General features: G+C 22.9%; 1 protein-coding gene across 1 annotated transcript; it reads right to left on the minus strand.

Moving 5' to 3' along the window:
- Window positions 1-212: 212 nt before the first annotated feature.
- LOC145845318 (uncharacterized) lies at window positions 213-6620 on the minus strand. The gene is made up of 10 exons (XM_082952694.1): window positions 6456-6620; window positions 5834-5902; window positions 5361-5450; window positions 4811-4917; window positions 4389-4478; window positions 3997-4097; window positions 3618-3699; window positions 1802-1915; window positions 1083-1170; window positions 213-610 (listed from the first exon to the last, which is right to left on the minus strand). The coding sequence occupies exons 1-10, from the start codon at window positions 6607-6609 to the stop codon at window positions 543-545; spliced, it is 963 nt and encodes a 320-aa protein (XP_082808820.1). The 5' UTR covers window positions 6610-6620; the 3' UTR covers window positions 213-542.
- Window positions 6621-17619: the final 10999 nt, after the last annotated feature.

A 17619-nucleotide genomic window follows, 5' to 3' on the forward strand; every position in this document is an offset into this window, starting at 1 on the left:
AATTTTATCCTTGTTCGATAAATAAATATGAAAATATCTTTAAATTCAACTTTAAAATGGTAAAATACTGTATAGTTTAGTTGCGAAGTTAATATGATAAATAAAAATTTAGAAGGAATTCGAAATAACAAACATAAATAATTTATTTGTAAGCTTTATTTTTAAAAGTGAAACAACGCAACAAATTTAAGTTCACTACACTTTAAAAACACAATAAAATCTAGTAAAATTTTCTAAAACAAATTTATATCAACGCCTTAAAAAATACTAAGTTGGTAAACTAAAAAAAAAAGTAAAATCAGATCTAAAAACTTTTTAAAAATCATAAAAATGTTCTTTTAATAACCTTTAATATACCTACAACCTTTAATAGAAAAATATCATAGGTATCATTTAAATGGTTTAATCTTTACGATATAATATTACTATTACCTAAATAAAATAAAAAACACAAAAATCTTAATAAAAAGTCTGTTTTATACAATTTCTTCTCAATATTTCTTGGCAATTGTTCTAAAGTTCAATTTCTTTCTACAAATTTCCTAATACTTATTCAATTTACTCATTTCTTTTCGAACTTTTCTCTGTTCTCTCCACTTCTTTGTCTTACCTGTGAAAAATATTAAATGTTTAAAATACATATAAACTACTGTATTTTTTTATTTTAAAATATATACAATACTATAGTTTTTTTTCGTTTTAAAATAAAGAACAACTGATAATTTATTTCTATGCAATAGTATTAAAATGCTTGAATTTTACTTATTAAATTTGACTTAAGTCAAATATAGAATAGTAGAAATTGATAATTCTTTTTTTTTTCTATTTTAATTTATTAATATTACAAAGATTAAATACGCTCTAAAAACTATCGTTGTTTACAACTACTAAGATTACTTAAACATAAATCACAACTAAAATGATTCATATTTTATAAATTTGTTTTCCTGTTTTAGTAATATACAAAATAGTTAAACATATTTTAGCATCCCGTTATAAAATTTACAGTTTTCAACAAAATTATAATAGAACTTAGTTAAAACATTTTATTAACATCTAATATTTTAAACTTTTTAACTAACCACTCGATTTTTTGATTCCCATTTTTTCATTGACTTTCCTGTCGAGTTCGGATTGTTTCATAAAGTAAGGCTTCTTGCCTTCAGCGACCTAAAATAATTTAGATAGTGTATAATAATTATATAAATATTAATAATATATTAATATGTATTGTTTATAGATTGCTTCATAAAGTAAGGTTTCTTACCTTCAGCGACCTGGAAAATTGAGATAAATAGAATATTGTGTAAAAATATGAATTTTTTTTAAATTTATTTGAACTAGTTGTCAACTGATTCTTGATAAAATATGACTATATTATTGAATTATTATATGGAGTATAATTGAGTATGTGTTATGTTCAAATTTTTTAGAAGTGTTGAGTATATAAACATTTTTATATTCAAAGTTAAATGCTTTTTTTTTTATTTTACCTTATGTTTTTCATTTTTTATTAAGATGTTGAATATAAAAATGTAAGCAAATGAGTTTAAATAGTTATTAGTATCAATTTTTTACTAATAAGATATTTGAGATATTTAATCAAATGAGTGTAAAAGTATATATAAAATGTGTACTATAGTATTTATAAGTATGGAGTATCTGCGCAAATGAGTATAAAAATATTACTTATTATTTAAAATAGTTTATTAAGAATTTTATCAATATTATTTTTTTTACCATCAGTTTTTAAATTAAATTGTTTTTTATGTATTTAATTTTTATTATTAAATGTTAAAACCTTTTGTTTTTCTTCTCTCTTTAACTCTTGTTCAATTTCCCTTCTTTTAATTCTTTCCTCTTTAGCTTTTAATTTCTGCTGCTTGCTGGCAATGAGTTCTTTTATTAACTTTTTCTGTAAATAATTAATTTTTATTTAAAGAGGTTAGATTTCTTATATTTAGACAATTGTTTAATTTTTTGTTCTTTTCAATACGGCATTCATTATGTTCTTTTTTTACTTTTTAAAAATTACTTATTTGTGAACAAAATTAAATTCAAAACATGTAAAAAGTATAAAAGTTAATAAATAATACTATTTCAATTAATGTTGTTTGCTAAAAACAGTTCATTGTTTTATACAAAAATTTAATAATTGTATGTGTGTAAACTATAAAATACATGTATATAATTAAATAGAAAAATAAAATTAAACTGGTCTTTTATTTGTTGTTGTTTTTTCGATCTTAAACTGACTATGTTATAACTACTATAATTTTAAATAAGTTTAGTTTTAGAAAACATTGCAATAGAGTATTACAAAAATTTGTATTTTGTACCTGTGTACACTATAAAACACATGTATATGTATAAAAATTATATTTAATTAAACTTATTCTTTTTTTTTCTTAAACTAGTTAAATTATAATTATTATAATTTCAATTAAGTTAAGTTTCGGAGAACATTGCAATGGAATAATATTGACAAACATTGTTAATATATATTAAACAAATGAAACTGCTATATGTTAATAACCATGTGTAAGTTAATAATTAGATGTACAACAATACGAGACTTGAGTAGGTGTAACATATGCAGTTTCATTATTTTGAAAAAATAATCAGAAAATTTGATAATTTAGGCTTGTTATAAGTTTTTATTGGAAAAATTTGTTGGACCAAAAACAAATACTATAATTTTTAAAAAGTTGAGTTTTGGAAAACATTGCAATAGAATAATTAAATGATTTTATAAACATTGTTTATATAAAATAAATGAAACTACTATATGTTAATAACTATGTGTAAGTTACTTTATAAACATGCAAGTAAACAATTAAATGTACAACAAATCGATATTTGAGTGTAACATATGCAGTTTTATTGTTTAGAAAAAATAACAATTGCAGAAAATTTTATAACTTAGACTTGTTATGAAATTTTGAATTAAAAACAAATGTCTGAAACATATAAAAACAGTATAAGGTATAATAATTGAAAGCAATATAACATACAAAATATAAATTTTATATGGGGTGGTTTTCTCTTTTTTAAAACAACCCCGTATAAACTGAAAGGAAATAATGCAGCATTTTAAGCTAGATTTTGTATACACGCAGCAATTACCACGAAAACACATAATGCAAAGTTTAAGACATTTGAAGAAAGTTTCACGGAGGCACATCTTATTTAATGTGATTTTTTATCAGTTGTTGTATATTATTTTGAACTTTAAATTTTTTTTAATCAGCTGAAACTTTGCACAAGGTGATTTTGTGATATTTCTCAAAAATGATTTTTTTTCCGGCTAAAAACTCATAGGTTGCACTTTTTATATGAAAACCCCCATCTTATGAATATATGTTGGTATTTGCATTTTCTATTTTCCGATTAAAAATCTTCAAGTTAAAGAAAACTTTCAAAAATGGATAAAATAACATTAAAGAGTGCCACCGTGAAACTTATTTCAAATGTTTTAAATTTTGCACAGGGTGTTTTTGTGGTGTTACCCATTTTTTTTTAGTAAAAAGATTTTGTTATACGCACCCTAGTACTTAATATTCTTTACAATTTTTGATAAAAATGTATTTAGCTCAATCAAAACATGTTTTACAAACCTTTTCCACATTCTTCTGTTTCTTCAAGCCTTTCTGAAGAGTTCTGATTTCGTTTTGTTCGATGTCACTCAAAAAGGCATACCTTAGGAGAAAAATTAATTATCATATCAGTTTTGTGAAATAAGTGTTTAACTAATATACAATTTTCTAACTCATTTTTAACAATGTTAATATTATCATTGTTAAATTCCAATCTTTTAAAAAAATCTCTTAAATTCAAAGTTTTTAACAATCTATTTCATATTAACTTTCAGCAAAACTAGTTTTTTAACTTTTATCAAACTGATTTCAGTTAGAATTTCAAAGTCTTATCAAACACAGTAAATAATTATGTATTTAAAACGTTGTCAGTATAATAACTTATAGTACAATTAGTTACCTTTTATCAAACACGGCTTGGTTGAATTCGGTCCCACAAAGCGCATCAAATCTTGGGTCTCTTGATTGTTTTGGCTTTATGTGGTATGGTTGGAATAATGGCTGAAAATTAAATAATATTAATAAAATATTTAATTAAAATGCTGATATATGTTATTTTATATGGTATGACTAAGGTAAAGGCTAGAAATTAAATACAACTAATAAAATATATAGAACTTGTTGACACTTTTTCTTTATACGGTTAGGTTGAAAAACTAAATATAACTAAAGTCTTGACACTAGTTTCTTTGTATGGTATTCTTATAAAATATATTGGTAATACTTTATGCTTGTTTATCACTTTTTTTTAAAGTGTATTTATTAAAGTATATTTTCAATATATTTATTTACTTTTTTCCATCCTTTCGGCCTTCTTGATGAGCATTCTTCTGGGGCGTTTTTGTTTTTTCTTTTTAACTTTTCCTTCGTTTCCTTTTGGTCCTGTATTTATCTTGTTATTAGTTTTCTATAACCAACATAAAAGAAGCTACATTTTGTTAGCTGTTAAACAGTTGCTTGATTATAACAAACATTTAATGTAAGCAAAGTTTATTTTTATTTTGCAATTAACTACAACTAACTTTTAGCTGTGATGAAATATATAAATAACTTTAACTTGCAAAAAACAAGGTTGGAAGCCCTTGTGGCCTTAAAAAACTACTAAACTCAATATTATTTAGGTTTTTGATGTATGCTAGTGAAAAATAATTTAAAAATTTTTATATAACTCATATTTGGTTACACGTGAAAAATACTGTTCAAAAATTTTCTACCTTACTGTTGTTGTCCAACTTTGATTTTTTAGATTGGAAACCCTCTGGCATGACTTTATTCTTTCTCTTCAGGTCTTTCATATCACCACTGTCTTCAACTGGTTTACCTTTGAATTATATTTCATTTATATTTGTTATTTTTACAATTATTTTCTACTTTATTTACTCAATCAGCCCTGTTGTTTCATTCAAAATACTACTTTGTATCAATGGGATGCTTGTAGTAAACTTACTTGTTTTATTTTGATCAAACCTGTTTAGTTTTTTAGTTTATTTAATAAGTCATTATAATTTTTCTTATAAAGCTATCTTTTATATTCTATCACCTTCTCTGATGAGTTGTGCTTCATAAATAAATGAGTATTGATAATTTTAAAAATAAATATTAAGCTGATCTATTATATTTCAATTAATATACTTTTTATCTTACTTAGTTAAATAAACTTTTTATGATATTCCCTGATTAGTTGGGCTTTTTTCAGCATATCTATTTTATTTCATTTAATCTAATTTTTTACTTTACATTTAATAAAAAAGGACTTATTGTCACCTTCTCTGATGAGCTGTGCTTTTTCCTCCAAAACTTTCATCTTTTTAGTTCCAACTTTTCTCCTTAACTGCAACATGTCTTCTAATGTTCCTTTTAACAAAATTAATTACATTACCATTCCATAAATATTTTGTATCAATCAAACAACCTATTGGTAAAACTTAAATATACACAATGTGCCTTTTTAACTTTGTAATTTTTTAGTTGTAAACCTTAAAAATTAAACTTTTTGATTTTAAAAAAAGAATTCTTTTTATTAGTTTTCAAAATTAATTTTTTTTTAATGATCTATTCAAATTCAATAAAGGCTAAATATGTGATGTTTTTCATTTTTTAGTAGTATATACCCTGAGTAAATATATTTTCTAAAACGTATTGTAAACTTTTACAATAAAATATTTTTTAACTTATACAACTTAAACCCATTTTTCAAATATAAATTGGGGACAACTTATTACAAAGTTCTATTTTACCTTCATTGCTGTAGTAAGAGTTTATGATGTCAATATGGTAGTCGTCTGAGTCGTATTCCACACTCGATTCTGTTTATTATATAATTGGTTTATTTATTCATTTAATGATACATGCTACTTTTACTCAACTATTTAAATTACAACTTAATTATGTTGACAACTTCTGGAGTATTTTTTATAGTTTCTTGATTCTGTTTATTTAATATTTGGTTATATTGAACCATTTAATGGTACATGCTTACTACTTTTACTCAATTATTTCAATTACAACTTTATTAGTTGACAACTTCTGGAGTAGTTTTTAGAGTTTCTGGTTAACCATAATAATTTAAATTGGTTAATGTAATGATTTTTTTATTCAATAATATTGAAAACCTTTTTAGTGCATAATTTTTGTTATAATTTTTTTTGTAAAAACTACAAACAATTGTAACTTTTTATTAATTTTTCTTTAATCAAGTTTATATAATATCACTATGATATATAATAAATACAAAAGTCTAGATAACAAAATTTTGTTGGCCACAACATACTAAATTTAATTTAAAATAAACATTTACCATTTTAATGTTAAACTTGACTATTGTAAAATTTATTTATTTGCATAATATACATCACAAACCATCGTCAAATTGCTGTTCATCATCTCCGGACTCGGAATCATAATCACTGGATTCTGCATCATCGTCAGAGCAAACTTCAATGTTTTTGTTATTTACCATTTGTTTTTTATTTGAAATTTCTTCAATGTCGCTACCTGATTCACTGCTACTCATTTTTTATTTATATAAAATACTGTTAAAATCATTTTGTTTGATATTTTAATAAAATACTGTTTGAAAGTTATTCATGTATATATTATGTTACTTGTAGTATGATGCAAGAGTTTTACTTTTGTTCACTAATTGTTGAAAACGCTGTGTAAAAACATATTAAATTTTGTCTCTTGTTTATGTTTAAAAAAATCATCATTTATTAAAGTAAGTTTATAAGTAAGTAGTGAGCTTGTAAAACATAAAAATAGAGATTGTGTACCATGACAAGAATAAATTTTCATTTTTTGTTGTAAAATATTGGTGAAAATCATCATTAAGAAAAAATTAAACTTGTCCTGGTATGAGAACAAATACCCATTACTTAATACAGAAAAATATTTATATAAAACGCTGTGTAAAACCCAATATTAATTAGAGAAAAAAAACTTGTGTTTATTTTGTATTGATATGAGAACAGGGTTGCCAAATTTTGAGTTCAAAAAGTGTCCTGAGTTATCCTGAGTTTTTTATATCTACAAAATATTTTTTACTCTCTATAAAAAATTAAGTTCATCAAAAAATTTTGTATTATAAAACTAATCATTGAAACTAAATTAACATAATCTAGTTAAATCCTGAAAAAAAAAATGTCATGAGATTTTTAAAAAACTTAAAACTGAGATTTTCATAAAAAAAAACTATCCAGAAGCAGCCTGTGTTTAAAATAAAATTTCAAAATATCCTGGGTTATTCAGAGTTTGAGGCAACCCAGTGTTAATAAGAATTTAATAGTTTCATTTAGAAAAAATACATTTTCAAAGTAATAATACAAACTTTTTCAAAATTACTTTAAAAAGTGTAAGTCACTATTCAGCATTTATGTTTCTTGAAATAAAAACTTTTAGCAAACAGAATTACTGCTCTTTGAGTAAAAAATTGTCCTGACTGACCTTAAACTGTCATCCTTAGTTTTTTATAAACCCCCCAAAAAAAATATTTATAATATAAATAAATAAACTTTTCTAACAAAATTGGTTAGAAAATATCAAAATATTTAAAATAGAACAATTAAATCTCATTCAATATATAGAAAAAACTTTAATATAGTTTTCAAAAAAAAAAATCAACTATACTGAGTTTTTTAACCAAAGTGATCTGGGTTATCTTAAGTTTTTATATTTCAAAATATTGATATTGATAACTGTAAGGGACCCAAAAATTAAACTTAAATTATTTGGGTCTTATACAGGGGTTTTTTTCAGAAAATCTAAATTAGCCTCTATATTTGCTAATTCAAATCAACTGAAAGTTTGGGTTTTTGAGATATTTTCCAAGATAAAAAAAAATTCCAGCTGAAAATTCAAAGGTTGCCAATTTTATTTACACATACTGTGGTTTTCATGAGGGTTGCTATAAATAAACTATTCTGAATCCTGAATATTTATTGTTTCAAAATGTAATGCTCTATTAATTTATGGTGATTTAGTCCACAAAATTTACACCAATAAAATTGTTCGATCAAACCTGTCAAATTATCTTAAAAATTTCTTAAGCTTGACATTAATTTTCATATTTTCACTATTTTAAGTATAATTTACATCTTATACCTATAAGGGCTCTAATAATGCTCCAAAGTACCTTCAGTGGGGACTATGTCCCTTATAACTCATACAGTCCAATGAGACAAAAACTAAATCTAATCAGTTGCCTTACATATAGAGCAATGAAAATTTGTTCTGAAAAATATTTAGAAACAGAATTATCAAATGTGGAAAGAATCTTTGCGACTTTAGGTTACCCCCTAGACGTAATAAAGAACACAATACAAAAAACAAAGACAAGGTTTGAGTCAATAAAATTTGGTCCAAAAAAGTGTCCGGTATACCTTAAGTTGCCATTCAATCAGAATACAGTTTTGCATAATAATTTGAAGAAAATAGTAGAAAATGGCTATAGATCTGTTAATTTACGAATAGTATACTCAACCAATAAACTGTTTCAGATTAAAAACAAAGATAAATTACCCACCCTAAACACCAGCAATGTAATTTACAAATTTGTATGTTTATGTAAAAAAACATACGTGGGTAGAACGAGTAACAATTTGATTTCAAGAATTAACCAACATATACCAAAAAACCTTTTAAACAAGATAAAGTCATGTAACGAGGAAAAGAAATTTGATGATTTAAAAAAACTAAATAGTAGTTCAGCGATTGGCCAACACCTGATTACTAATCCTAAGTTTGTCGAAAACTTTAAAGTGGAAAACTTCAAAATAATATCAGTTGCTCGTAATGAATTTCACCTAAAAACTTTAGAAGCTATATACATTTTAAGCTTAAAGCCAGATCTCTGTAAACAAAAGAAATTTGTTTATTCGACCATTTTGTTTAATTCGTTGAACTTAAATTAGTTGATTAGTAAAGTTGTGTTACATTTATATTATTTCTGATTAAACGATTGCCTTAATTTGTTAATTATTACTATTGTGTTAAATTTAATTAGTTTTCTTAAATACTTAGTTTTATTAGTTTATCATTATTTAGTTTTATTAGTAATCAGTACATCATTATTTCAGCTTGTTTTGACACGAAAAAATACTGAAGAGCGTGTCCAAAAAGTACTTCTATTTTGTATTTTGTTTGCAATAAACTTTAACGTAAAAAAAAAAAATTGTGATTTTTATAATGGAAAAACCATTATTTCAACAAATAATGTTTTTATTGAAAATATAAGTTACATAATTACTTTTTTAAAATTCTTAGATCTAGTTTGAAGATAAAATTAAGTTTCTGATAAGGAATACATTTTTTAAATTCTAAACTATCTGATTATCTAAAAAATCAAATTATTATTTATTTACTTTTTAATTTTCAGCTAGTAACCTCAAATTTAAAGGACATTTAAACAACAACTAATCTTATCATTTGGAACAATTTTTTTTTAATAAAAGTAAAAATTGTGTATTTAATAAAATTATATTAAAAGAAAAAAATTAATATCTTATTTAAACATTTTTATGAAAAAAAGACTTAGAAGTTTAAAAACAGTTGCTAATTTGTAGGAGTAGATAAACTTTTAATGATTAAGTTGTTTTTATGATTTTTTAGTTTACACATATAATAAGGAATTATGAAACTCACAAACTTTAATACCTAGTATTTTTAAATTACTCTGAGTTTCAAAGATCATTAAAACTAATTAGTACCTTAAATATTGATATAAAATAGACAAAATAGTTTCAACCTCTATGGCCTTAACAAATATTAAAAGTTTGAAAAAGTTGCTAAAGGTTTTTTTTTTATTTTTTTAAATGTTTTCTTAATTTCTTCCAGTTTTTTTTGTTATACTGTTAGTATAAAATGAAGTTTAAGGTACATACAGTCTTATTCAGTATAAAAACATTGAAAAGAATTGCAAAGGCAAATTAAACTTTTTAATTTAAAAAACATTAATAATCACAAACACATTTATCTATATCAATATGATATATTTTAATGTCAAATAGAAATTTTATTACTTTAAATGTACAACTTGTTTAGAATTCCAGATTTTTAGTGATTTTTGTTAGAATTCCAGGTTTTCTCATATTTTCTTAAATTGCAGTTTTTCAAATTTTATTTTTCCAAAATTATCAAATTTCAGGTATTTCCAGAATACCAGGCTTTTTGGCAGCCCTATAAAATAGATTTAAAAAACAAACAGGTTGATGTTTTTTTGTAAAACAAAACTTAAAGGTATGCTTGCCTGTTTGATTTAAAATCATTTACAAAAATTATTCAACATTATTAAGTAGTCAAAGTTCAGTTGCAAAGCAACCCTCTATTTCTGACAACCTGCTAAGCAGAGATTAAACTGTGGTAGATTTTTGATGTTTAAACTAAGAATAAAAAGTTTGAGTATTTGTTTAGGCAATTAGTGAATCTGGCTGTGTCAATAACAGATAAGGATTCCAGCAATCTTTTTTAAATGACTCCCAAAAAAAAATTCCATGATTGAAAAACTGTAATTTATTCTCAATTTTTTTAAACTCCTAAGTGCTTTTTTAAAATACTTAGAAGTTAAATGCAAAAACTTTAAAAATATTGGTTAAGGGCATAGGGGGTCCACTTTGACTTTTACAAGTTGATCTTATTTTATAGAGTATTATCCTGGCTATCATACATTTCTAACTGCTTGAAAAAATTCAAAGTAATTTTTGAGATATATGCAATTAAAGTTGGTGACCTCATTAGGTTACTAATGGAAGGCACAAAATAAAATGGCAAAAAAAAAGACCATTTTACTAAAAATATATCTCCTCCTTCACTTTTTAAGCATATTCTTCAAACTTCCACAGAAAGTATACTATTAAATTTTAAAAAGATTGAATGCAGGATTTTTCTTAATTATGAAAAATATAATTTTATTAAAAAACCACCTATTTTTTGTTTTTTTAATCTAAAATTTTTTTTAATACTTTTAAAATCCAATATTCAAAGTCTTTAAAACTATAAACGGAACGTTTCCTGGAAATTTGAGGTCTCTAGCTCAAAAAATAAAGATTTTTAGTGATTTTTTAAATTTCAGAGAAAATTGACCTCGAAAAGGTCCATTTGTTTGTATCAGATATCTTTTATGAAAATTACAATATCAAATTTATTTATAATAACAAACAATTTTTTTAAAAGAACTGGCTTATAGTTTGTACTTCAAGTTTTCATATAAGATCCAATATTATTTTAGTAAAAGAAAACGTTAGACCCGTCGATGCCCTTTATTTTAAAAAGATAAATTTTAAGTGAAGTAGTCTTTTTGCCATTTAAGTATGCACCTTAAATAAGTAAACTAATAAAATTTCAATTTTTGCTTCTTATGTAGCAAAAGTAACTCAAATTTTGTAATTTCTTAATAAATTTATGGTAACTGTGATAAAACTCTACAAAAAAAATAAGAAAAGGAATGGCAATATGCTCTGCTTAAATTTAAATGTTATTTCTTTACAATAAAACTAAATATCCTGATAAAAAGTGTACAAAAAATTCAGCTTTCAAATCAATTTAATGTGTAAAGCATTTTTTAAATGTGTTTGCCATGGGTTTAGAGCTTGCAATGCTAACTCTGGTTCAAAACAAAGTTTTTAAAACCATTATTAGGACCCCTACACTGTCAGGCCAAAAAACAATTTCAAAAATTATGACTCATATTTTTACCAATCTAATTAAATCAAAATACATCAAATAAAACACATATGCAACATTTGTTTTATAATTTAATTCTTGTTCAAATTTTTGTGTTAGGATGGCGTTGGGGTCCAAATGACATTTTTGAAACCTTTCTGAGTCAAAATTTGCAAAATCAAAACCCATGGCCAACCCATATACAAATCATATCAAAAAGCCATTTTCTGCTTAATATTTTGATAAATAGTTTATACTTGTGATCAATGTTCTTATATCCAAAATAATAAACTTTAAGGAAATGTTGTTAAATTTATAATATTTACCTGAAACTATATAATTCTTTGTGATGTTTTTAGTTAACCTTGGTTTGATTCACACATTATTCATTGCTAAGATGAGTCTAACAATAAATTTTGAAGTTGTAACAATATGGCTTTTAAGTAAAAATGTTTTAAATGTTAAGGATTAAAATTTATTAAATTAAACTTGAAAGATCTATCTATTGCTATTATTCTAATCTAAAAGACTAAAATACGTCAGTTTAAATTAAAATAATCTTTTTTATTTTTTAAGTAGGTTGACATTCATTACGATAATTTTGTTTAAAGGTTTATTAAATATTCTTAATAGCTAATGACAATTATATAATGCTTTAAAAATAATTTAGCTACTTTTTCAAAAACGTTGATTGATTAAAAAAAAAGGTTAAAACTGTACAATTATTTTTTTTCTTTGAATCTAAATTAGGCATGAGATTGTATTAAAAAGATTTAGCAAGTTATAAATCTTTAACAATTTTAGATTAAGGTTTCAAAATACTCTTTTTATTTCTTTTTTTATCAATTTACTAGTATTGAATTTATAAGGTTATTATAAGAAAAAAACCTTAAAGTATCATTTATTAAAACACTTCTTATTAGTTTTTTGGTGTGACTTGATATTATAGGGGGAGAGGGGTAATGACGGATTTAAAAACTCATTAAAATTAAAGTTGAAAGGATTAAACCAAATGAAAGACACATAAAAAATAAAAAACTATTTAATTTATATACTCTACTACAATCAACTCTAATCAATTTATTTTAGAAAAATAATTTAAAGAATTTCAAAGAAACTCAATGATTTTAATATGAAAGATTAATGCCTAAAGATTACTTGTATATCGTAAAGTATTACTAAATCTTGTGTAAAAAAAAACTGATTTAAACTTTTTTAACAAGTTCTAAACTAACTTTTCTATTACATTAATAAACTTTTTTTTTGTGTTATTCAAAGATAAAACATAAATTATACTAGTTTTAAAACACTTATTTGTTAAACTTATCATAAGAAAAATATTTTCATTAAAATATAAGATTAGTAAATATACAAATGAATATATTTATAAAAAGAAGCTGATAAAAAAATTCTACAACAAGAAGTTTGGTTTAGTCTTTATATTGCTAATAAAATAAACTAATTTACTAGTTTTTTAATTTAACAAAACATCGATTAATAACTTAAAATTGTGCATAAAACATCATTAAAAGTACCTCAATCTTTATAAAAGTGTTTATTTTGTAAGATGTATATTACAGATTTATATATAAAAAGAGCTATTAAAAGTATTTTAAAGTTTCAGTATGACTTTATTTTTATTCAATTTAAAAAAAAAGGTTTATAATATTAAAATTTATAGACAATATTCATTTTTATAAAAAATCTTTTTATAACAATTCGTTATAACAGATTTAAAACAGAAATTAGTTCAAATTGAACATGCATAAAAATATAATTTAATTCAAAATTTAAAGTTTTACAGTTTAAAGTTTATAAATAAAAATTAAGTAGAATAAGAATTACATTTAAAAATCTGTTTTGCGGTGAAACTTAGTTACTGTAAATTTTATAATATAATAAAGAATAAATAACAACTTGTTTAATTAATTGTTGTACACGAACTTTATAGCATGTTACGAAGCTGTGCTTGAGTTTAAAAACATTGATAAACAGTTAGGATTACTAATAATTTTTATTTTCATTGAATACTTGATACTTGTTTGGTTTTTAATTCAATAAAAGTGTTCATAAATATCAATTTTAGGTTAATCAAAGTAAAAATTAAAAGAAATTATGTTAATTTCTAAGTACTTTATTCAAATTAGCTTATATTGTTATTAAGATTAAAACTAAAGATTAAGTTTAAGATAAAATTAAGTTTATCTAAATTTTTAAGTAGTTTTTAGTTTGACCAAACTTACTATTTTATAGCTTAAGTTTTTGCTGTTATATGTTTTATAACTAAGAGTTCACATTAATTTTAACCTAATAAACGATTAGTAATGTAATTTACTACAAATAATAATAAAAATAGTTTTTTATCACTCACTGAACGACAAAAATAAGGAGCTCAAAAACTTTGGTTTATGAAAAAAAAAGTTTTTTTGAGTTATTGAGTCCACTAGATATAGTCTAACGTCTCTTGCAGGACAAAATACCTTTTTAAACATATTCACTAAAATACTTGTTTTCTGTGACTTTTTGGTTCTAAGAATAATAAAACTTAATAAATACACAGAAAACGGTTAGAGTTTTGAATTCTTAAACTCTAGCAATTCTAAACTTTTAAGAAACATTTTCTTACTAGAACAGTTTTTAATTGCTTTCTTAACGTTATATTTTTTAAAATTTTGACGAACATATTTTGTTTCTTTAATTTTAAAAATATTTGATGCGACTGAAAACGTAAAAAGTTTAATAAAGCATGATTAGTTTTAAAATTTTGAACTTAATTTTTTTTATGAATATTTTATTTAAATATTTTTCTACCATTATAATTTTAATAGTTAGATACGCTTACAATCTACATATATGCGTATTTTAATTTTTTATAGATTTATCTCATCAGATAATCCGATAAATAATTACAGAACTAAAGTGTCAAAGTTTAAACTGTTCTATATTTGTTGTCATGTCAGAAATAGTCAGTTTGTTCTAAAAAGTTATACTAACTGTTGATATTTTTGTTATGTTTTTAAAATATGAAAAAAATACTAAAATTTAATTAAAAAATACTTCCATTAAATACCAAAAATAAAATTTAAAATTTTAATTCAGAGAATTCTAAACACTAATTGAAAGTTTGTTGATTTATATCTTAATTTAAATGCTCAATTGATTAAGTAGCCACTTAGTGATATTGACATGGCATGGCAACTATTTTGATGGGCATACTTTTTGTTTTATAAATTTTTTAAAATTAAAACTTTTACAAAAAGAAAAAAAGTTTTAACTTTAGCTTTGAATAAAACGATAAAATCCAACTAACTTAAATAAAACAAAGGTAACAAAGCTTATATATATTTTTTAAAATTTATGATTAATGATAAACAACAGCCGTAAATTAACTTAATGTTAATAAAACAAGTTTAAGTTAGTTTAATTAAAAAAATTGTTGTTTTATATATACGTTGACGGACAAGACATTAAAGGTATCCGATTCGTAGTGTGCAACTCGATAACCGAAAGGTTTTTTCGTGCACCTAGGTCGAAGGACCAACATTTTGAGTGCTTTTTTATCTTTAAATAAACAAAATATAAGTAAAATACAAGTGATGCGATATATTGTTACAATAGTTACCGATTACCATTACTTAAAATGGAGTAAATTTGACTGCTTAAAATACTATAATTACTTAAATTTATTTTATCGAGTAACTTAGTTTGATGAAATTATATTTAGGTTTGAAATCCTAAAAACAGCTATATTTATTCGAACTCATGGTTTAGGTAAAATTTTAGAAACAACGAAAAATAATTTACTTTTCTTAGTTAAAATTTACTTTAAGATTTTTCTCTTACAAACATCTGTTTAAAAAGTATTTTTAAGTAAAATCATTTCAGATATGGATGTATAGACAAATATAAAAATTTAATTTATGTTTATTTTAATGAACTATTTTTTTATAAAATACCTCGATTTAAGTATAGTTTTGAGCTTTTCGTATGGTTGTAGTTTAAAACCTAAATAAAATAAAAGACATTTTCGTATTTTAGTATTATTGTGATGTTTCTAAGCAACATTGTATGCTTCATATGTGTATTAAAAATAGATAAAACCATACCAAGCTTTTATTTTGCAAAAAGTTAAATGATTCTACAATATTATTATAAGATATTCTAGTTTTATTTTTGTCTTAAATTTTTAATTTTTACTTAAATATAATAGAAAATTTTAAGGTTTTTTAGTTTTTTATAGTTGTTTATTTGAAAAATGTTTATGAGATGTAAATAAGTTTTAACAAAATATTACTGATTTTTATACATTAAATTGAGAACATAAAAAACAGTACAACTTTGAAATTAATTACTATTTGACTAGAAAATAACAAATTAGTATTGATAAGAAAAAGTATTGTTTTTGAAAACAAAATTATTATGTATTTTTCATTTTGCTACTTTTCGTGCAGCATTAGTTTTCATATCAACCACACTATTTTTTAAGGATTCAAAAACTTCTGCAATTAGAATTTTTTAGATTTTTCATCCTAATTACCTATCTAGGCTTTATTTTAGCTTAAGGGCATGGATAAGTTTAACTTTTAGTCTAATTTTTAAAATGTAACAATTGTTCAAAAGTTACTTAGGTTATTTCAAAAAGACAGAAAGTTGAAAAATAAATGAAGACTATATTTTTAAAAATCCATATCATCTTTGTTTTTAAGTAATTATTTTGAAATTTTATTAGTTTAATCTTTTTGAAAGTGTGGCCTTATAGTGTAGGGGCCTAATGACAGCTTTGAAAACTCTCCATGTTAAAAGTTTCAATATTTAAGGTCATATGGAAGGTCCAACAAAATTTTTACAAAAATTAGCATTGAGCCTTATGAGAAAGCTTTAATTATATACTATATCATGCTTTTCACAAATTGAAAAATATAAAATATCGTTTGAGATATTGTAAGTATTGTAAAAACTTTCTGTAAAAATGTCTTAAAAAAACTAGTGATTTTCTAGAATTATAGAAATCCACTAAACATCTATCTTATCATTCATATTTTATCAAATATGCAGGAAATGTTTCTTTCATTACTACAAAAAAATCCTTTTGTATAAAAAAACTCAAAGTTTAAAAATTCTAACAAAATTTATTTAATTATGTTTAGATTAAACTGAAAAATTACATACTGATTGAGTGAAAACTGTTGGATAAAGAAATTGTGAAATAGTCTTTTTTGTATTTTTACTTTGGTCCTTCCATAAGTAACCTATTTAGCTTTCAAACTTTGTACCCTCATATATAGAAAACTGATCTTAAGAATAAAATCAACATGCTAATACTCGTATGACATTAAACGCAGTATTCAAAAGCATACAAAAAATGATTTGAATGTATTATAATTTTCAATTATTTTTTAAATAAAAAATTATTATAAAATGTTCTAGAAATTTGTTTAATTTAAAAAAAATATAGTAAGAAACATTTCATAATATAGATTTGTGTTTTTTCATTTAAGAATAGAATATATTTAGTGGAATTAAAAAAAAATTAAAAAGTTATGTTAAGTTTTAAAATTTTTATTTCAAAAATTGCTATATTACAGAAATTTTTTGAATGTCTTAGATTCTAAAAAATCTAACTTATAGTCCATACTTTAATCTTTCATTTCAACCAATCAAATTGTAAAAAAATGCTGTACCCCTCTAAATACCTCTAATACTTATGAATATGAATTATTATTTTATACTGATGTGCTAGTTTCATTTGATTAAAAGAGTAGCCTACCTGTGAAAGCTAAGTATAATTTATAAGTTACTCACTTTTTAAAAAATAATTTGAATATTGTTTTAAACATTGATTTTGTGCATTGTGTCCAACAGAAGTTTA

The sequence above is a fragment of the Thalia democratica genome, chromosome 1 (genome assembly GCF_965202585.1).
Source record: "Thalia democratica chromosome 1, ktThaDemo2.hap1.1, whole genome shotgun sequence".
In the NCBI taxonomy this organism is placed as follows: domain Eukaryota; kingdom Metazoa; phylum Chordata; class Thaliacea; order Salpida; family Salpidae; genus Thalia; species Thalia democratica.